At 37.4% G+C, this 22,976-nt stretch overlaps 1 protein-coding gene across 3 annotated transcripts in view; it reads left to right on the top strand.

Moving 5' to 3' along the window:
• LOC105217925 (phosphofurin acidic cluster sorting protein 2) overlaps window positions 1–22,976 on the top strand; it is a 44,844-nt gene that overhangs the window by 17,103 nt on the left and 4,765 nt on the right. The window contains exons 3-7 of one of the 3 annotated variants that reach the window (XM_011193182.3): window positions 2,177–2,674; window positions 3,429–3,733; window positions 12,128–12,384; window positions 18,764–19,052; window positions 21,134–21,259. In XM_011193182.3, the coding sequence (XP_011191484.2) occupies window positions 2,177–2,674; window positions 3,429–3,733; window positions 12,128–12,384; window positions 18,764–19,052; window positions 21,134–21,259 (1,475 nt within the window). The remainder of the gene's footprint in view (window positions 1–2,176; window positions 2,675–3,428; window positions 3,734–12,127; window positions 12,385–18,763; window positions 19,053–21,133; window positions 21,260–22,976) is intronic. The other 2 variants (XM_029045942.2, XM_011193225.3) reach the window with 2 other exon arrangements.

Below are 22,976 nucleotides of genomic sequence, written 5' to 3'. Positions count from 1 at the left end.
CAACCACGCGCTAATTGCGCCAATCTCTCTAATTTCAGTTTCTGCAGCAAAGTGTGAATTGCCTGAGCGAGTAATTGCATTTGCCCCAATTAAGACGACAAAATGTTCTAATGATCGGAGACGATTGCAAGTGCAAATGCACATTTCTTTATGACATTTTTGTTTTTTGTTTGCAAATAAAGTGGTTTGCAGTGGAGACAGACTCAATCAAAAGTAGAAAAATATTGAGTTCATGTTTTTCGGTGGTAAACCGTTGTTGCTGCTAATGTATTGTTGTTGACATATTTAGTCGTGTCAGTATCACATTTCGGGTAGATCACATTTGTGGTTGGTCTATCGAGAATCTTGTCGCAAGGTTTTTTTTAGTATTTTAACTAAATATGGGTTCTCCGATCGTAATGAATTGTAGTCGCCTTAATGCGAATACGAGTTCTTTGTTCGTTATATTTGAGCTCAACTTTCTTAAAAAATAATTTGAATGTAAAAGCAACATCGAAATCTCTAAGATGAATTCAATATAGTGGAGTAGAGTATCTTTCTATTCAATCTCTATTTGTTGAGCCATTATTTTCGGCTTATGTCAGTTGTTCGTTTCGCCACTCTCCATGTTTTGGCATATCGAAGACACAACGTGCACAATAGACGTTTTCTCGTAGTGAAGCTGCAGAGTTTCTCTTTCGCATTTGCCAATGCTGACTGAAATCGCGAAATATATCACATTACCACATATCAGATTAGTTATTAATGCAAAAGCAATCCACTTTGTTGACATCAGCTGTTTCAGTAACACAAAGCCGAGCGAGCGAGCGTTTGCGGCTGAAAGATTATAAATGTGAAATGTTTGTAAGTATGTATTTACGAATAAATGTAATGTGAGGAAAGTGAAATTTTTTAATTATAGAAATTGCATATTTCGGTGCATAAGTTCGTTTTCGCTTCATTGAATTGAAATTAAAATTTTCAATTTCATAATTTTCCGCTTGATTTGCAATTGAAATGTGTTACCGTAATAGCTGGACAGCAGATATGTATGTATGTATGTTCGTAAGAGGAAGCATCTGCCATACTGACCAATATTTACGAAGTTATCTTCTATACTCTAATCTGTATAATTTTTCTCAGTGATTATTTTTGCTTTTATACGTACATATGTATTTACTATTTCAAGCAGATCATTACATTTGTATTACTGAATATACGGAATAGAGGATTTGCGTGTAGTAGTGTAGAACGAAGGAAGCCTTTTCAATGAGCATCTCAACGCTTTCTGTTGTCGCCACTCCCTCGGGGGATTATTCGTCCCTGGCAGTGGTTATCAGCTCTTCGGATCAAAGTGAAGCCTTTTAATTCTGCTAAGATTGGATTCTGCCTCTCAATGGGGTACGTTCATTTGCCAATTTGAAATATTTTGAAGCTTCTCTACTTCCGGCAGTGTTTGTTGCTCTCGTGCGTGAATGAAAAATACACGCCCTTATCTCAATACCAATTGAACTTTTATTGAATTTAATGAAATGAAGGAATTGTGAATAGCACAGAATACAAATTCAATTCAGTTTTGTCCTCAAGGTTGTTGTTGTTGGCTGCTACACAATCACAATAAATAGTCTACAATATATGAGTGATCCGCATAATGCGGTGGATACTTACGAGGTCATACATTGATTCGGCTTGCCTTCGATGTTATATTTCCATTTATATGTGGTTGGTTGTGGTTCATAGTTGATAAACACAGTAATGCCTACTCTTATTATTTTAGTATAATGCCGGGTGTGTCTTCCGAGTGGATTTGCTCACTAATACATATTTACATACATATATTCGACGGGTCCACGCTATGCCAATCAAGAAACTATTTATGCGAACATTCTTTGTTGAAATCAGCAGCAGTTTATGCGTATTACAAATGAGAGACGGAGAATAATAACAGAACTGTGTCTGTTTATTTGAACTTTTTCTGTTCGCACTATCCTCGGTGCACTTTGTTGTAAAGACCTTCACCCCAGCAGATACATGACGGCTGTGTCATGCTTTAATTCCCTGCTTATCAACCGTATACGAGTATTTATATGTACCTAGTGGGGCTTATCATCCGCAAATAAAGTGTAAATGAGCAGTAATTTCTTTGTATCCGTGCATTTCTTTGTTCACATTTGCCTTGTTTTCTTTCATTTTACAGACTCTGCTCGTTGACGATAACGCGCCTATCCATACTGACACCGTTGCCCGGCGATATGACGTCACTAACGTTGGCCGTCAAGATGCAGAGCTCCAAGCGCACACTGCGCTCGCACGAGATACCCATAAACAGCAGTGGTTTTACGCAAAGTGGCGCTTCCGGTGGGACAGTAACCGGCTCCACGGCCCCCAACAGTGCTGCTGGCGGCGGCGGAGGCGTTGGCGGCAACATGCTACAGCAGAGCAACTCCGCAGCTGCGCTGATCGGCGGTGGCGGCGGCAGTGGCAGTGCACAAATGGGTTCGGCCATAATTGGCACACCCGGAAATATTGGAAACACGGGCATTGGCATTGGCGGAAGTGGTAGCGGTGCGTCCATGACGATGGGCGGTTATGGCGGTGTCGGAGGCGGTGCCACGACGATGCCGCTGGCGGAGACTGAACTGGATCTACACTTCAGCCTGCAGTATCCGCATTTTATTAAGCGCGATGGCAATAGGTGGGTAACCTCTGAATTATAATATTATGCAATGCCTTAAGCTTAAGTGTATGTCTTTGAGTTCGGAGATTCGTTAAGGTTTTCCGTATGGATTGTAATATTATTTGATGACAGTTTTGCAATGTTTTGTTGATTTCTCCAGAAAATAAGAATGGAAAATGAAATGAAAATTGTTTTGAATTGTTTAATCTTGAAGTGCTTACAATTTGTTTGCGTTGTGATTCATAAGTTAACACTCTTACTTTCATCATTTCTTTTCAATGCTTGCAATACAATTACAACACTGGCAAACTGAAACTATCCTTGAATGTTACCATATGCAACAAAACCTACTACACTAACTACCACCACATACGCCAACAACAATAACAATAACTAAAATAATAATAAAATAACTGTTATAACTAATAATAATGTTAATGCCGAATGCCGCTGTGATGATATTACAATTTTATATATTTACGCATATAATAAAAACCAATTAACATGAATGTATCCTCTGACTTATAACTGTACATACATATCATAAACCACCGAAAACAAACAATTACTAATACGCATTACTCATTACTCATTCGCCATTAATTGAAATTAATGAATATACAAAAACAAAAACAAAAAATGCCATTCTCATTGGTGCTTTGCATGTCTGTGTAAAATATTTATAATTCATGTGTTATTGTCACACCCAAACCAAGTACAAATCTATACTGAATGTATTATTTAAAAAACAAACAACAATAACAACAAACAGCAATCGCATTGGCTACAATTTACCCTTTTCTCCCTTCTCACGCTCAAATGCACATAGACTGGTTATATTGTTGCAACGACGCAAAAAATACAAATCACGCACCATACTGGGCTACAAGACCCTGGCCGAGGGTATCATACGCATGGATGCAGTGCTGCAAAAGTCCATGGACATGACGGTCGAACTGACGGCAACTGGCAAGAACGGCCGACTGGGCACCACGGTGGCGTGTCTGCGCGCCGAACGCGTCTCCTCCATTCCAGTTGATCAAGACAATAAGAATAATAACAGTGTGCTACTAGCAGGTGAGTGCTCCCAATAAATCCAGTAAATAACTAAAATAATACAGATTTAATATGTTTTCCAAATGCCCTGCTTACCCAATCGTCTTCTGTATGTGGTCAATTGAACATTCGTACGGTCATTACTCGGCAAGAAACATCAGAGAACAATGATGTTGCCAATTGTGAAACGAGAACGGTTCGAATATCTGCGTTTCGGTGAATATTTCGGTTTTTTATACAAAAAAATGCGGTTAAATTGGTGGTTTCAAAAGGTTTAATTACCGCGCGGAGCGCATTGAACGATTTTATTAAGTAAAGAAAGTCAATTAGGAATATTAATTTTTGAGACATAAATTGTACAAAACTATTGCTCTTCTTTATTTGTTTTTAATGAGCTACAATTAGTGAATTTTTAGTGACTATAAAAGTACAACTTTTGGTTTAAGTTTTTTTAGGAAGGAAGATGGAAAATATTTTTTTGTCACAATAATTTAATTCGTTATATTTTTTTTACCAGGGAATCAAACCTTTTTTTCGCAACAATGCCCATAATTGGCATTGCCAGAAGTAAATATTTTTTTTTATTCCGAAATTTTTCCAGTTCAAAACGATATTTCATCTACATTTTAGCTAGTAACCATTGAGTTGTCTTATCGTAGTTTGTGGTTCCAACTTAGGTATCCTACGATTCAGGAAAGCCAAGAAACTTAACGCAGCAGTCTCGAGTTGCTCAGTCAGGGCAATGTTGCAAGCCCTCAAATTAAGACAGTTTAAGGAATTCTTCACATTGGTCTAACGCCTCAATATTTACCATTTACGCATGATTTTCATTTATTATTAAACGGCAGACGTCATGCGAATGCGCCAAATAGCAATTCGAAATTGGTGTCTGTCTACTGGATTACCCATTATCTCGAAGGCGTAGTGCCGACACTTGTGTGTTTGTATGTTCATCTGCCTTATATGTATGTGAACACATTATGAATAGAAAATATTTCACACAACATTATTTAATAATCATTATGGCCCATTTAAGAGTTACTCAACTCGCTACTTGTTGTATTTAGTTGCACACACCCGCACACACACCCTCGAATGAGAGCGTTGTATAATTGAAATTATGTAAGGAAATCACACATTTATATGTACACATAGTATTCTATTTCCGTGCGCTGGGCGCGCATATTTCAGTTGACCTAACACGCTATGCCGCCGCTTGTTGCATGAGCTGACAGCGACGTAATGTGATGTGTGAAGAGGAAATTCCATTGTGTTACGAGTGCGAGGGAATTTCAAAAGAACGCTAGAATCAGACGAAAAACTTGAAACGATGTGTGAAATCAAGCAGCTGCCACGCTTCCAGCGCTACAACAACAACAGTAAGCATTTCGTTCATTCATTCATTTATTGAAATCGTCGCGTTGTCGATGCGGCAAACTATTTTCGGCAAACGATTTGCATAATTTAGTAGCAATTTTACTCAAACAATTTTCCGTGAGTTTTTCTTGATCATTGAATGGCAATACACAAACAAAGCTTAAAGTGCAACTGTTGTGTGTGGTTACTATTGTAATGTGCCTCAAGTCGTTGGCAAAAGTTTTCGTATGCGACTCTCTTTTGTTTGGCGGTAAGCGCCACCGCAGATTTACTCATTCCGCCAGCCTCAACTTCTTGGATTCAATTCGCCAACTTTTGCATGAATAGTTTTTCGTGTTGCAGTCGCATATTCTCAGTGTGGTTTGATCCACCGTGTTGTCACTGCGCCTGTTGCATGCCACATGCAATTCCATTACAGTGCTCATCTTGGTCGTGTTGTTGTTGGCGCGGTTTCTGCTGGTGAGTGCGGTTCTATGTGAAACCACAAATTGCTCCGCCATCAGATTGTTCCTGTCTCGCACGCTGCGCTTGCTGCTAAGTCAACATACTTGGTGTGGTTTTAGCACTTGCCTCAGCCTGTGGCGTTCCTTTGGTGTACTCTAATGGCATTCGAAATTGTAGAATAATGTAATAGTAAAGCGATTTACATTAACAACTACTCAAGATTGCTATCGTCTTTCCTTTAAACAGTTTACTATTTTAATCACCATCATCTTCTTCTGCATTAAGTTCTTGAAAATCGTTCTGTATTCTCCCGTCCAATATTTCTCATGATTTGTGGAAGCCTTTAAAGAAATCTAAAAATCATAGGGAGGTGAGATCAGGATTGATTACTTAGACTCGCGTCCATCTCTAGTAAACACATGTGACTAACCTACTTTGCACAGCCATACATATATTGTTTTGTATTATAATTAGGTTCATTGATTTTCCTTCATTCATGTCTGTATGTTTCTAATGTTATGTGATATGTGTTTTCCACAGCGGAACGTAAATACCTTACGTATGTACCACACAGTACATGTATATACATGGGTTTGGGATTTTTTATTTCGTTTCACCTCTTTCTCTCGTCGCCCCCCTATTGGGACAGCCATCAAATCTTTGCTGAAAATATAAATAGCTGCGAGCAGTGGATATGTACGCGTGTAATTTTGGCAAGCTGCCACAGCGCACTCGTCGCGGTGCATGACAGCCTGAGGGTCAATGCGGCAAACAATGTTTTAAACTTTACTTACCTAACACGAGTGTGTTTACCGCATGACTTATGTATATGTCTATATCTATCTACATAGATATATATATATCTAAGGGGTATGCATAATAGCGTAACAAAACCATTACAAAACCGGTGACGGGATACACCGTGCGAAATGAATTGTTAATATCGTCACGGTTCTCCTCACTTCGCATTTAATTCATTCATTCGGTTACTCAAATATTCATTTAACTCGCAATTCATTCACACTTTCATTGGATTACTTTTGCAAATTCATTAACTTGTTGGTTCCTCTCCCCCTTATTCTGCACTCCGCTCATTGTTAACCTACGTTAGGCTTAGCCCTAGGCATCTATATTTCATGCTTTTTATTTACTCATCGCCAATTCCCATTTCATTTCGCCTTGCCCCACATAAGTATCGAGTAAGTCTGTTAAGTTTGTTACGAGTTTATTCGTTGCATTTTGGTGCTATTATTGGCATTTCCGAGAGTTGAGTTTGCGTGGTCGTTGAGTTCCAGTTGTTCGAATCCGCTAGTTGGTGGCAATTTATCGCATTGTTGTCGAGGTAACTGCCGTTCTCTCTTTACACTTTCACTGTCGGTTTTCTTCTATTTTATTTGAATACCCCACATGCACAATTCGTAGGTTGTGTTCCATGATCTCGTTTGACGCTTGTTTTCATCACATTCAATGTGGGATTATAATGGTAGTATTCCTTGTAATACTTTTTAGAACCCAATTTCGTAAATAATTTCGAAATGGAAATGAAGTAGATAAAAATACTTCGCCAGCAGCCATTTCTAAATATCTCATGTGCAGATGTGATCCATAGAAATGGAAAATTCTAAGATATTGAATGAACGATAAAAATTCCCTTACTTAAAAATTGCAACCGGCGCCCAGATCACTTAAGGAACTTAATGCCTCTATCCATTGATATGTGTTCTCATTTTTATAGTTTTTGTTCTAATTTATTTAGGTGATAGAAACCAAGTAATTTGTCCTTGCTCGAGATTTACCCACTGAACTTACACTTACAAGCATAAGATGCTTCACCGTGTCCTCAGACCGCTCATCGACTGCTCTCTAGTCAACTACCGAAAGTACACTGATGTGTGTAAGTAGACTCGTGTGTTCGTCCTTCGTCGCACGGCTTGGCATTTGCATGAACGCCCACCCGCATGTTGTTTGTGGCAGTGAAATGGGTCCATTGTTCGCAATGGGTGGCTAGGGGCTCAAACGCTGGGTACTGGATTGTATGCGCTCGCCTTCAAGTGTTTAATGGCAAAATGCGTAAATTGTGTCAAGCTGCGGTGTCGTTGAATTGTGGTTATGAATGGCATTCGTGAGATGAGTGGCCTGCCTCACCACCAGGTGCCGAGCGTTACGCTAATGATGGGACTGGTGGCTAACGGTTGGCTTCCTGCGGTTGTGCTGAATATTTTTGATGCTTTCATTGTTAGCTTCCATTTTTTCATCGTTTCTTTTGGTTTTCTTTTATTCTTTGTGTTGTGTTTTTTGTGTGCCTTGTTGCCCTTGATTGCATTAGTTTTGTTGGGGTTTCTATATTGTCGCTGGTGAAAATGCTCTTTTCGTCACTTTGTGCATATATTCTCAGTACCATTTCAATGTTTTTACTTTCCTGCTACTTCTTGTTTGGCTGGTATGAGTGAGCTCGCGGCACCTGAAAAAAAATCGCATGTTGAGATTTTCTCTTTACTCTCAACATGTCTTCTCCCGATTTGTTAACAACACTTTGCGCCGGCTTCTGTGAATTTCACAATCTCACGGCTTAGATTGTGTGACAGCCAAGGATGCGAAGGTGTTAAATGACAGTGCCAATTAATTATAATTTATTACGAGTGTTGTTGTTTGACGTGGTTGCGCCACTTTTACTTCGGTGAGTCAGCAAATCTCAGCCTCCTCAAACTCTTCAGCCTCGCACATTCAAAAGTTGACAAAGATCATGAAGTGAGTTGACGAAATGCAAGAAAATGCGAAATTACTGAAAGGCAATTATGCAAACTTTTCAACGTAAGAGGCTTGGTTAAACACAGTGCTCGTGTACTCGAGTTTTACAGTTTTACAAATAAAAGTAACCCAAATTCATTTGTTATACATTTTATAGAGAAGTTAAAGGGCTTTTGTTGAGGAAACGTTTAACTTTATTTGCATGACAGAAAAAAATTATTCCATAAATTGCTTTGCCAGAATCGCGGCCTCTAAAAATGAATCAGTTGCCGATATGGAAGTTAGCAAAAATTAGAGTATCTGCCTGCATGCTCTTTCTCTTGCTAACACTTACGCGTTTCGCATGTTTTTCTCCGAGATATTTAGCATTCTTGCCGCAATGAGAACCGTAAAAAATAACACATCTTCTGAGAAAACCCCATGACTCATGCAGTCTGATAAATCTGTACGTTTTCTAAGTGATCTGTCACTGAAACATTTTTTAAATGCTTTGAAAGCTCCATAACTGTAAAATACTTAGTAGGGCCCTACTCTGTATGAAGTAAACTAACAGTAGCTCATTGTTGATTTAAAATGGGATGAGAAATATTTCTCCCACCTCTTTAAAATAACATACCTTAGTTTAATCACAGCGATGTATTCTTGCTGCTTATTTTTAGAATTGTCACCTGTTAATTCTTTTCCGTAATAAAATTATGTTCTATTCTATTTTTTACTTCTGCCGTGACACACGCGTATCTGTGCTATTCCATCGAAACTGTCAGCTGTTTTTTGTTACTATTTTGATTGCTTTTCTTTTCTTTTAGACTACCTGTACCTATTTTCGTAATCGAAGGTCAGTTTGGTGTGACTTTCCGGCCGTGGGTTGTGGGTTGTGGGTTGTGGTAGGGGTTGTTTCCTTTCTTGCTTGCTTGCTTTATTCGTTCTGTAAACCAAGGACACTAACAACCTGCGTGAGGGCAGCGTAAATAGGTTATTGAAAACTGTATTTGTAGATTCAGTGTGTGTTCAACATATGTACAATTTAATAGAATCACTGCTTTCGCCTAATCAGAGTGCATTCCTCATATGTCTTAGTTATTACTAGAAATTCGTATATTCTATTGTCAAAGAAGTCTTAAAGTATCGTTTAAGTTCCTTAAGTACTTAGAGGCGCCTTTTCCATTCAATAAAATCATTGATATACAAAATCACGAACGTGTGGCCCCAATATTGCGTTCTACAAAAGCACTCTATCACGTACATATGTGGGTAGATGTCAGGTTTACCTGTTATTCTCCCTATTTATAGCTCATTGTCAACATCTGTTGAGTTTCGACAATGCCGTATCAACAAATTGTGTGCACCCTTTGCCAAGCTTGTCTCATTTCCAGACAGACACACACGCTATTATTTGTTACATATTGCTTGGCGTATGTGGCGAGGCTACAGGCAATCAATGGCTCACTGATGTCGTGACCGGCCGGCGAAACGGGCAATATCTTGGCCACGCATGGAGCAGAAAAACCAAATATAAAGCCGAATAGTCGACAAAGAAGCGAAAGCAACAAAATGAAAATTTCCTTGTAAAATATAATCAAATCAATGAGTAATATTTCCATCAATTTGGGTGCAAGCGGTCATTGTCTTGTGTTGCCGGCACTCATAACCACAACAACAAAGATAATGGATTGAATTGGAGCAGCAACAGCGCGTGTTACTCCGCAGCCGCCAATTCTGGTAACTGTGGGTCGCGGAAGGTGCAAAGTTGCGAAACATATTGTGCAATAATATTGCGGAATATATGTCATATTATTGCACATATGAGCAATTTTTTTTAGTGAACAAAACTATGACAATTGCATTACTCATTCCGTCGAAGCTCTTTTCCGTTTCCAAGTATCTCGAAAATTTATATTTTATCTGTAAACACTCCATTTACAAGAGAAATGTATCCTCTTCTATTAGGGAACCATTTTTGGTGTAATCATCACACTGTGCGCTGTTACAATAACAAGAGTAAGTACTTCGTTGCGCGTGGGGTTTGTGCTATTTCTGATATCAGTGCGTAGTAAACAAAAAATATGAATACGATTGCGGCATTCTGCTCACGACAGTAATTGAGTATGTTAAACACGGTGTAACACCGTCAATAGTCGCTGTTGCTGAGCAGCAAAAGTACGTGAGTCCCTCTCCGCTGAGCGGTCTTTGATAAATAATCGTGTGCCGGTCTCCGCCTGCCTTTGCTGCGCCTAAAGGGCTGTCAACAAGTGCTCAGTCGACTCCACGCACATAGCGCCTGCCCACCCAACGGCCTTTGCCACCCAAATTTTTGACAACCAAATAAACAGCGGTGCAGGGGATTTCATGCCGCATTAATTATTTGTAGCTGACGTGTGCGAGAGCAGACGCTAGACTTTTTGTTTGTTTATGAACAAATTCTGAGTAATACTCCATTACATCTTCTGGTTCTTTCATGAAGAGTGAGGGCGTTAAACATGTTTACAAATACAAATTTACAGATGTATATTATTTTTAAGGGTCTTATCGGAAAACTATGGAATTATGTACAGTAAACCAAATCAATTATTTTCGCATGATCTAAAGTTTGTTTTTGAAACTCCTTAAAATCATGAGTGCTTTTAGTGGGCATATGATCTGTTAATGGATCCATGTTCCTTCTATCGCATAGTCAAGATGCGATCTACCTCCTCTCTTCCAAGTCTATATATTTATATGAAGTTATAGTCTAAATTTAGCGTTAGCACTATAGGGCCTTATATAAAATAATATCACCGTCCACTATATTTTCTAAGTATAATTTTTCCTACTGGGTACCTGAGCCTGAGAGCACATACACCTACACAAGTATATTCATATATATCAATGTAGTCATGTCTGCTGCATTGAGAACCGATAAAAATACTACTCATACACATTTTTTGTTTCGGAGCACTCGTATTGAACGATTCGGTTGGGCGGACAGCCGCAGTACTCGCTCACCGGTGAGCTTTTACACGCTCTAAGTAGCATTGGCCAGAAATGCTTGAGTGTGAGAGTTAGCCCGGCTGAATGAATGACTGATTGTTGATTGCTCGCGCGGCCCAGCGCTAGCGAACAGTAGAAGGTCGACCACACAAGTGATATCACGTTAGCGCGGCACAAGCGACTCTTGTACCAGTAAACGCTAATAGCAGGCCAGTGAACGCGTCCGCATACGCACGTACTTCGACGATTTTTTGACAATAGTCGCATTGTTTTGCAGCACGCGGCGGTGTGTTCCGGGCAAAGAGGAGAAACACGTTAAAATACAAAATACATAAAACAATTTAAAGCGAGTGATCAAAATAATAAAATATCTGCGCATTTAATTGTGATATCGTTAGCTTCGCTTGCAGCGCCTTATCGCTGAGTAGTAGACACTTAACAGTACGCGGGTAGATACTTACGCGTAATCTGACCAAATACAATATATTTTAATAAACAAAACTTAACTTAACTTAATTAAAAAAATCGCTAAGATCTAAAGTCTTAAAGTGATGTAAACAATCTTATCAGCTCCAAAAGCTATCTAGCAAGAGCGTCTCAAGAGCGTGTCTCAACGTTATAGTTCCTTATTGTCGGTAGCGTTCTTCTGTCGCATAATGCCGAATCTACGCATACAAAACAACAATAACAATGTTGACAATAGCAACACAAGCAATGTTCAAGCCACAAACAAAAGACGAACCTTGCGCAAGTTGATGAGCTTAACTCACAATCTTAAGAATAGCAGTAATTCTAGTCATAGTCAGAATGCAAATCCAAATCCGAATGAGCATATTACCACGAGTAATCCACACATACATAACCATAATTATCGTGCAGATCGCGTTGCTGAGTATTCGGACGAGGATGAAGAAGGCGAGTTCAGTTCCGGTGAGTTCAACGATGAGGCCACCGAGCTGGGTCTCCCCGGCTACGATCCCAAGCGGGACTACAATCCCAGCAAGCACGATATGCGCAAGTATCGCAAATTGCAACGGTCCGAGGTGGAAGACGTCGCTCTCGGCACCAACCCAGTGGACAGTGATAGTGAATTCGAGATGAAGGACAAGAGCTCGTCACGGGCGAAGATCAGTCGGGTAAGTACATATGTATGTATGTATGTAGAACAACAGAATGTATAAAGTGCTCTCATAAACAATTGTAAATTAGCAGCGGCAGCGGCTCTTGGGGAAGAACGCATAAGCAAGTGTTGTTTATGCATTTTTCTTGAAGAATGTTGCAAGAATGCGAAAACAAGTTGAGGAAATGAACAATTCTTAGGCAGTAGAGTGTGAAAATCATCGACAGACAATTTATGAACTATGCGAAGCATTCTCAAAGATAGCTCTTAAAATTAGTTGTTTTTTTAGTAAACCGTTACTTTTATAAAAAAACATTCAAACAGTGTTGAAATTGCCTAAATTGTCCATTTACATAGTACATGTGATGAGCAAAACAATTCAAGTGGGGTCAAAGCCAGTTGCGGGGACGTCAATCAAGTTTATTATTTTGCCGTTAGCTCGATATATGTGTATGTGTGTGTACATCACTTATTTGTTTAAGATTATTTTGTATCTTTGCCTGCGCTAAATAATTAAACATTTGTTATAAAAATAGAACATTATTCATATTTGATTGCTTGTGCGTTATCACATTATTCAAATATAGGTGTCCCCAGAGAGATTTGAGAGAAATAAGGACCAAAGTTTTTATAGCTGCTGACATAGTCGAGAAAACATGCCTTAATTTATATTCTGCTGAAGTTGTTATAAAAAATAAATTAAGGTCCAGATGATCTTGGAATAGTCGTAGAAAATATTAAAGACACCTCTTTACTTTTTTGCACCGTGCCGCTAGTTAAGGTATGCCCGTATGCGAGGTTAAAAGGCTCTTTAAGACCTTGAGACCTCTGTTTTCAGTTGAGAGTTAAGATTCTGGTTTGTGTGCCATAAAAAATGGGTTGGATTGTAATTAGAATATATAATTTACAGGTACACTTGCATGTAAAAGACATGTCATCGCTGCAAGAGACACCTGTTGACGTGTCTTGTCGCAATGCAAGGGTGATTAATGGGGATGTCTGTGAGGCATTTTGTTTGGTTAAATGTTCGGTATTCAATATTTTTCGAAATGGCGCTTTCAATAAGCAAACGTTATTTATATATCTAAACATCGTGTCTACAATTCGAAATTAAATTAAAACTCGGAAATAAAATAGATTACAAGCGCTAAAGACGTTGCCGTTTTTCCAGCTAAATTATGAATAATAACACAAAAAATTCAATTATCTGACTCAATACGACAAGTCACGAATTGGGTATATAGTTTATTGCTTTTGATGTCATAAGCTGTGCTTCGGCAATATTTTTTCTCGAGATACCCTCGAGGTAACCTACCCTTCTTTCCCAGTCGTCCGTTTTATCCGTGTCACTATGAATAATGGAACCAATGCAACCAACTATTATTACATAATAACTTGAAATAGTAATGTCATTAACGGTAGTGAGTACTCATTATTTTAAGAAGGTTGGCAACACCTCTATATTCTTTCTATATAAGTTGTAATATCAATGGTTGTTTCGAATCATTTAATTATTTATTTTATAAATATTATTCACAAGTGCTCGTAGCGTGAGGTGAGGTGAAGAATTATATTTTGTATATCTTCTTCAATACCATTTGCAATTCAAAAATGAAAAACTCGTCCGGATTCCTTAAGGTTAGTGTGAAACAGTGCAGTTAATATACATTTTTTTGGCTGAGTAACCAAAATGATAATTATTAAACTCATCCACAGTGACAATAAATCTCTTCACGAAAACTTTTTTGTTTCAAAATTAAATTTTTTATTTCCATTTAATGCCATAATAGAAACAATTACTTTGAAATTATTGCTGCCGAGTTCATTATGGCCATTGAAATTAATTATTTAACATTTAAATGAGCGCTGTGAACAATTTCTTGTGTATTTTACAATGGTTCCATGGTGATGCCCGCGACAAACGGCAGCTGAAGGTGCTCCAACATCAAAGAGGAAAAACAGACGCGTTCGGGAGAAAGAAACATATATTTCAACACCGATTTCATTAATTTCTGTGACGTAGAACAACAAAGGCAACGACGCACGCGAAATACACCTGAGGGACTGTTATTGCTGTTGTTGTGTGTCTGTGTAGAAATCAACGCTTGCACCATTTAAATGCGTTCTTCTGGTCTCACAACAAACACTTTAAACGTAAACACACCGTAATCAGAGTGTAAATAAATAAGAACCCAAGTAAATATATTTATTTGGAAAGTCTTAGGTGGGCTCAGCGTCGATTACTCACCCCAAACATTTTTTGCTATTAAAAAAATTAAAAATAAAATTATGACTAACAGATGGACCGCCTAGCTCCTCACACCATGCACATCGATGGCTGCGAGAACAAAACATGGAAGCTGTTTTGGAAATTTATGCAGAAGATATTCACAACAACACGTCGGAATAAAATCAGCGCAAACACTTCCGCTTTGCGTCCAACAAGGAAACACACACGCACACACACACATACTGTATAAGAGCTCCCATTTCGTTTATTTATTTGGGTCGCGCACCCCTAATCTACACAAAAACAAATTAATAAAGTTTTGTCAAGCGAATTTCCATTGTTGCCTCTGTGCACTGACACACACTCACACACATTCAGCTTATGCATCCTCCGAAAATGTTTCCTCACTGATAAGCCCTAACTCTTTCTAAGCTCGCGTGCGTTGTTGCTTTGTTTGTTGTAGATCATAACGGGCGTTTTTCCGTTAGGCGGCGGAGTATTTACGACGCAGCTCGAGTCTATTTTGCGTTTTAGGGCCTTGTTTTAATAGGCTTTTCTTTGCTTTGCCTTAACTTTTGTTGACAAAGAGCCTCAGCTGCTTTGCCACCATAATTTAGTCAAAATTCAAATGCAAATTAGGTTCAACACTTTATTTAGATAACTTTGCTTTTGTTGGCATCCTATTAGTGAAGTTTTGCGAAAATACAAAGTGCCGAGCAGTTGAGGCGAGCGGAATTGATTGCGTGTAAAACAAACTTTGTGAATTTTTGGGATGAATTGAGGTAGGGGTGCTGGCGATTATTGAAAGTTTCCCAAAAAAAAACTCTGTTTATTATCAAAAATTATCTTTTCCGTTGTTGTTCTGTTATTCATGCAAAATTTTCCAAATTTGAGAAGAATAAATTGTAGGTGCTCAGGTCGGGTATATTTCAATATCTATAACTGCTTTGATTTGCATTGAATTATAACTATGTAGTTGTTGTTGCTTCTTCTGGAGAAACAAATGTCATTGTTTGTTGTTGCTATTGTGTCTTAGTAATTATGATTCCAAACTTTGAAGTCTCTCGATAAATTCATATGCTTAGTAATTATTGTAAGAATCTGACCTCTTTTAGAGAGGTATGTATTCACTCCGACAGCAGAGCGGCAATACTGGCATTGGAATTGATGACAGTACGCTCTGGGCTAGTTAAAGAGTGTCTTAGATCCTTATCAAAGCTTCCAGCTATTTTGCGATCCGACTAGTGTGGATACCCGGTCACCGCGGGATCGTTGGTAACTGTATAGCGGACAAGCTTGCAAGGGAGGGTACCCTAGCTACATTGTCGTCGGAATGGGAGCGCTCACCTGCGCAAGAGCGCTGGACATGCAGACTACGCATGAGCTCGTCAAACGCTGGTCAACTACCAGTACTTGTGCAGTGGCGAGGTCCTTTTGGCCTTTGTGTAGCGTAAGCGGTACTTTCAACTGCTTTCTCTGGGCAAGGTCCATCTCAGCGCGATCATTGGTGTACTTACTGGACATTGTCACTGTCACTGTTTGTTTAGAAGTGGAGCTTTATCACTTGGCAGCCATAAGCGGTACATATTATTTAAATATTGTATAAAATTAGGTTGTTTGTTATTCGTGTTTAAACGATTTGAAGAGAGTCACAGTAAAACTAAAAAAAAAAACTTAAAGATTTGATAAGCATTTATCTGGATCAAAATCTAACCGACTCTCATTTACTTCCAAGAATAAAATTTCGAAAATTTCGAAGTGGACCAAATGTGATAGTTTAAACTATTTTTGGTGAAAAACAAAAGAAAATAAAATCGAATAATTTAATAATATATTTTTAGTGCAAAATATTTCCTAATTTGGTCCTTCGTTGAGGTGTCTCCGCCTTGCTACGTATAAGCAACACCGCTGAGTGCATAGTCAAATGAAATGGTTGGAGCGCTTCCCAGCCGCAGTCTGCTGAAAGTGTGAAAAGTGATTTAATTTCATTTGAATATGTCTCTAGGGCCTTTATCTATTTATGTGTACATAAGAAAGCACAGAATGACTTGCGTATAAAGCGCTTGTGAACGTGCGTGAGACGCCAAAGCAGCTTCAAAGCTTATACAACTATACGAATATATGTAAATGCAGTTATGTGTTATATTATTAAATACACAGGCTTAGTTAAATACAAATAAACGGTGCTAAAAGGCATGATTAACGTCATAATTTATATGTTGTCGTCTCTACCGCTACTCTTGTGCATACATACATACATCTGTATATGTATTTAAATAATTATGCATGTACGCACATAAATATATATGTAAGTGTGTATGTATGTATGTACGAGTTGGCTGGCATGCATTTCATTTACGCAGTGTTAAAGTGCCAATTGTTGCAAACAATTTATATAATTAACCATTTCAGCCCCTCATAAAGGCTTTGTGTTGTGTGTGTTATTATTATTATTATTATCCACCGGCGTGTTCTTTGCGGTCTTTCGTGTCACGTTGACACGTTAATTAAGTTTTGATACTTAATATTTCAAATGCTCACATCTCTGTTAGTTTGTGCGTGATTTCTTGCACTTGTTGCCCCATTGACGGCGCTCTCGCTAGCGTTAGAAATGTTTTCTTTTTTTGGTACTAACGTACTTTTTTGCTTACATAGTTGTGTACAGGTGTATATGTGAGTCATAGGAAGGGTTTTCGCATATTTTGTTGACGTGCACAATTTTCTCTTCACTTAACTAAATCAATTTTTGTAAAAGCATAGGTGCATATTTACTTATATATGGTAGATGGTAGATGTCGTCATGTTTGTTTCTCTCACTTTTCTCTTTTTTACTAAACCCAAAATATCAGAAATCTAATTAAATGCACTTTTGTGGATTATTGCGGTTTCCTTTGCGGTGTCTTCTTGTTCTTGAATCTACTATTACGGCATGGGCTCCTTATCGTATAACATTGACTAAATTAGTGTAGTCTAATACTTATCACTTTTTTAGGTTTTTTTTTTTTTAATTCGGAATATTGATGTTTGCATATGATTCAACACGTTTGTACAATCTTTAGATATCTTCTGTTTATTATGTAAATTAAGTAGCGATTAATCATTAATTAATTAGCATTTTGAATGAGTCATCCGTTAGTTATCTTCCCTTCAGAGGTTTAACATTCGAAACGTAGGTGTACTCATACCTTAATGGCGTCAGTGCTGTGGTTGTTGGCTATTGTAGTACAACAGTAATTGGAAACACAATTACCATTCATAATAGAACTGTCCACCAGCAACATTTTTTTCTTTTCAAAAATTTTCCTACAGATAGAGAACATTACAGATATTTTCAGAAGCACTGGTGTTTTGGACTTTCTGGCAAAAATTACTGCAAAATGCAAGCGGAATGCCTTCTATCGATCCCCTCCTTATCTAATATCATAAAAAACCGCATTATTGAGGAGAACTCACCCAAACAAAGCAGGATAAATTGCTTAATCGTAAAAGTTTCGAAGTAAAGTTTCAAAGAGCCTCTTCTATTTCTATTAACCTAATGGCCTGTGGGAAAGGAAACTCAAACCGATTATAAGTACATACTTATATTTGTTCTTATAGAACTTGCTCACAAACAACAAAACAAAAATACACGAAGTTTCAGAAAATTGCTTCGAAATCAATTCAAAGTTCTTGAATTATTTATTTGAAAATCACTTCGGTGCACTTCAAACTGCCCAACAATTAAGGAGCAATAAATTGTTGCAAGCAATTACGCACTACCAAGACAATGAGGTTACGTCAATTGAAAACTTGTGTATCCAAGTATATCGAGCAGAAGCACCAAAAGTTTATACCTTTCACTTCAGAGCCTTAACATCTCTTCTCCTCTTGTATTGTCCTCAGGTACTACGTTACTATTAGCAGCTTGTGCATTAAGGTCACACGTTCGTTCTAGTTGACTCGCGTTCATTCCCCCAACACTATCTATTCGTAGTTCACGACACCAATATGTTAATGAGAACAAATAATTGTCTAAATGACACTGTAAATATTTCCAACAGCGTGCTCTTAAAAGCGCCATCAATATTGAGTAATCCTCTAATTATTGATTACTTTTTTGATATTTTATTATTGACAATAAAAGCAAGTTATTACACTTCGATTACAATTTGTTTCCGTTTTGCAGACAATTTCATTGCAACAACGTAATTTCAAGCAGAAAATTGTGGCTTTGCTGAAACGTTTCAAGGCCTCTGAGGAGCTGGAGGGCGAGGTGAGCCGCGGCACAGCAGCACTCCGTGGCGAGCGCGATTTGGACGCACTCTTCCAGGAGCTGGAATCGCTGTCATGCTGCGAGGGCGACGATTCCGGCCCCGATATGGACAGCTTGTCTATTGGATCGACACCAAAGCCCTCGCTGCGCCCGTTCTTCACCAATTCGCGGATAATGCTGCACGACAATAGCGCCGGCGGTGGTAAGTTGTTAAAAGCAGAGATGCGAAACAAAAAGCAACTAGTTCACTAGTATGGTAACTGGTTGTGCTTAAGTATATGTTTCTCATTGGTTTAGGAATACGTACGTACATACCTACATATTTAGTTTGAAACGAATTTGATTTCATATTGTTAAATTTAATGCTACTTGAAGTTCTTCTCCTTTGGTAGGTCGCTTTTGATTTTGTTAAGTTTAAAGTCTTTTATGTTACTTTAAAGTCGGCGTTAGAGAGGTTTACAGTTACATACACCGAGAAAACCCTTCGGTCAAAATTTTTATTTAACATTGAGTAAACGCTTCCATTTCCCATTCCTTCACTAGTGAATTAAAAGTATCAATTGACAATACGGAAATATTGTTCAAGACCACAAACCTCTTCATTAAACAAAGCGAGTTGTCAGTGGGAATTGTCAAAAGTCATTAATTTTGTTTTAATTACATAAGTATAGGCTTGACTGCTGGCTGGCTTGCAAGTTACTGCTTGCCCTTGCGCACAACCACCGGGTCTCCATTAGTCTTGACTCGTCATCACTCATACGCCCCAGGGGTCCAACAGTCAGTGTTCAATGTTATACCTCAGCCTTGACAATAACTTAAACACTTAAGAATAAAGAATTTAAAATTAAGAATTCTTAGCAGTTGACTTTGTCTTCTACTGTTTGTTTTTGTTTATGTAAATATAGACATCTAACTATTATTAGGAAAAGGCAGACAATGGCATTCTCCCAAATGATTTAAATTCATTGATCCACATATGAAACCCAAAACTTTTGGCGAAATTTGTCAATATTTCCATACTATTTACCGACCACTACAATAAATAGCAATAAAAAGAAGACAATCATTCACTTCCTACTCATGCCGGTCAAGCTTCCAATAACCTTAATATGCTCCCTGAAGGATCACTGAATTCACTTGCCAAATTTGGCTTTTCACTTGCAAACCGTACCAACAACAATAAAGCAGTTAAAGCTGGACGATGCCGTCCGACTGTAAACAACTTATTTTAGGCGGCGACTTTATTCCGTTCACCATTACACCACTGCAACAACAAAACGTCGCCATAGTGACCTCTACCCGGTCAGGGTTGAATGCTGTTGCTATTGGCGAGCAAGTGCCGTACAAGGGCACGATGGAATTGACGAAGGTTACACTGACAAAGAAAATTACAATGTCCGACAAATGGCAGAATTGAACAAGAATGAAATTAGCAAGGCCGAGTTGGCACAACAGGCAGATGGGTTATACACATACATACATATATTAGGTGTGCGAAGAGTCGGGGGAATTCGGGAGAAGAAGAATGTCATTTCTGTGGTTGCTCTGGGTGAATTGCGCATACTGCTGGAGTTTCTTTTTCTGCATTTTGAACTTTGTCACCAAATTTCTCTAACGCCTCGACATAAGTACTTAAAAAAATAAACAGTTTAAGAGTAATATATTACATTTATGAATACTCGGTTATTTAGTGTATACGTAGATCATTTATAAGCATCACTCACGGATTATTCAGTTTGCTCATTTTAATTTAATTTCATTCGCATTTCTTCATTCATTTTGTTTGTTGCATTTTGCTAACTAGAGACTAATGTGTCTAACGGTAATTTTGTATATATACATAAATGCATAAAATTTTCACTAGAGTGCGGTAATAGTAAAGTAAATTTATAACCTCTTATATATTATCTATGATACTTGGACTGTGAACTTCTAGCGTAAAGTTAGTGTGAAACTAAGAGTACAATAGTCTTACTTTAGTTAGTAACGTGGTAACGCGGTTTGCAGCATCCTACCATATATTACTCGCATTGTTCAACTGATATGAAATCATACATACATACATCCATATAATAACTAAACATTAGCTAATTTCATGCATAGACATTAATATTTAAGTATTCGTAATTTATACCGTATATTTGAAGACACTGAATTATGTTCTAAATTGATATTTGGCGTAATTGACTATGATTATTATTGATTAATTGATTAATTGTATTACTACTTATGTATTTGTTTCGATCGATTGAAATTGCATGGCTTGAACGATTTCTTTTGCAGGCAACTTTGAACGCAGATCATCGGATAAAAGCGACCAATTGACCAATTCGTCATTCAATTATGATAATACTAGACAAAAATGCATTCATTTAACAAACAATAACAATAATTCGGCAACAACACCAGGTCTGTGTAAATTCTCTCTACCAAAAAACCATAAAAACCATAAAAAACTAAAACATTATTCAACAGCAAAATACAGAAAATACAAATTACAAAAATTTATTAATTCTTTAATTACTCCTCTGCTATCTGTCTATTCGTTTTCTTTTGCAATGTAAACTATTTGCCTTCCGTTTAATTTTACTTTCTGTGTATTCTTTTTCGTTTGCTAAATTTCCGTTTTCTTATTTGCATTACTTCTCTTTGATTATGTTTACATAATTTGTTCTTATTTGTTAATTTATCCTTTTACTTTTAAAATTCATATTTCTCTTTTTTCTATTATTTTGTAAGTCCACACTCAACTCAACTGAACATCGTACACACCCCCTTACACCTAATGAATATTCGTTCATCCCACCTAAATATTTACTTTCGAAATTATTAATCCACACGAAATGAAATGAATGTTCGCCCTTTGTTCGAATCCTATCACTTTTATCTGTTGAATTCTGTTTCATTTGCTACGTACGCGTCATTTGGAACCTCTCTGCTGGTGATGGACTGCGAGCGACAACTAGCATACACAATTGGTTAATGAGTTCACAAAAAAAAAAAAACAGTTCTGGAGGAACCTTTGCTTTCTACCATTTAGTGGAGCCTAGAAGCCACTACATAATTGGATCTAACAACGGTTAAAGTTTATAGTTATCGAAAGCATAACTAGTACCTAGAAGAGTTGAGAATCGAGCAAAATGAAAATGATAACCGTGGGAAATTCAAAAATAATAATTTTTGGTCGCTCTCCATTACCAGCAAAATAATTGTTATTATATTTATAATATTGTTATATACTTATATGTGTATATATCACAACATTAATTATTTTTTTCGTGAGTAGACTTAGTGCTTGCTGTCATGTTACTAACTCCTTAATTATTAAGTGTGAATTCTTTTATTGTTCTATTCATTAAGTATTATTTATAAATGTGAGATTAAATCTTTCTTTACTTAATTATTCCTTAAGAGAATACTTAGTTTATGCCCCCAAATTAATTTAAATGACAGAAAGAGTCACACAATAACTCCTCTTCAAATTATACATCATACAACAAACTAGATTTTGTTGCTGGCAATAAGTACCCGTATGGCTTGTCGTCATACGTAATAGAGGATTTCACTACAAAAACCGGAAATTGTTATATAATTTTTATAGTAAAATGAAAAAGTTCAAATGCCTTAGCATGCTTACTCACTTTATATATTTTTACAATGCAGGCCAATTCGCAATACGGTTATATTAGTCGGTCACTTGAACTATCTTCATTATGTAAAAACTAAGTACCTAAACTGTTATTTTATTGGTTACTTTGTTAATTTTATAACAGAAAGTGTTTGTCATTTGATATTCTGCCTTAAAAATTTTAAAAAGCAAATATTTTCTAATTCATTTTGACATTTTGCAGCCAAAAAGTGTAAAAATAAAAAGTCAGTAAAAGATCATTTTAAGATTTGTTGCCCAGCACAGTCAGAAATTCATTTTAATTTAAGTTAAGTGAATAATTGTGTATCCCTTTTCTAAGCATTTATCACAAGAGTATCTATATAGTTTACATATGTTAGCGAACACTACCCTTATCTGGATGCCTCGTTATGTTTTTTTTAGAAGTTAGTGTTACAGTCCTATGCTCTTAAATTCTCTATTTCCTAGTTATTAAAAGCAACGTTAAAGTTACTTCAA

The sequence above is a fragment of the Zeugodacus cucurbitae genome, chromosome 2 (assembly GCF_028554725.1).
Source record: "Zeugodacus cucurbitae isolate PBARC_wt_2022May chromosome 2, idZeuCucr1.2, whole genome shotgun sequence".
NCBI classification, from domain to species: domain Eukaryota; kingdom Metazoa; phylum Arthropoda; class Insecta; order Diptera; family Tephritidae; genus Zeugodacus; species Zeugodacus cucurbitae.
Note: the sequence above shows the minus strand (reverse complement) of the source record. Positions and strands in the feature narration are given on the sequence as shown.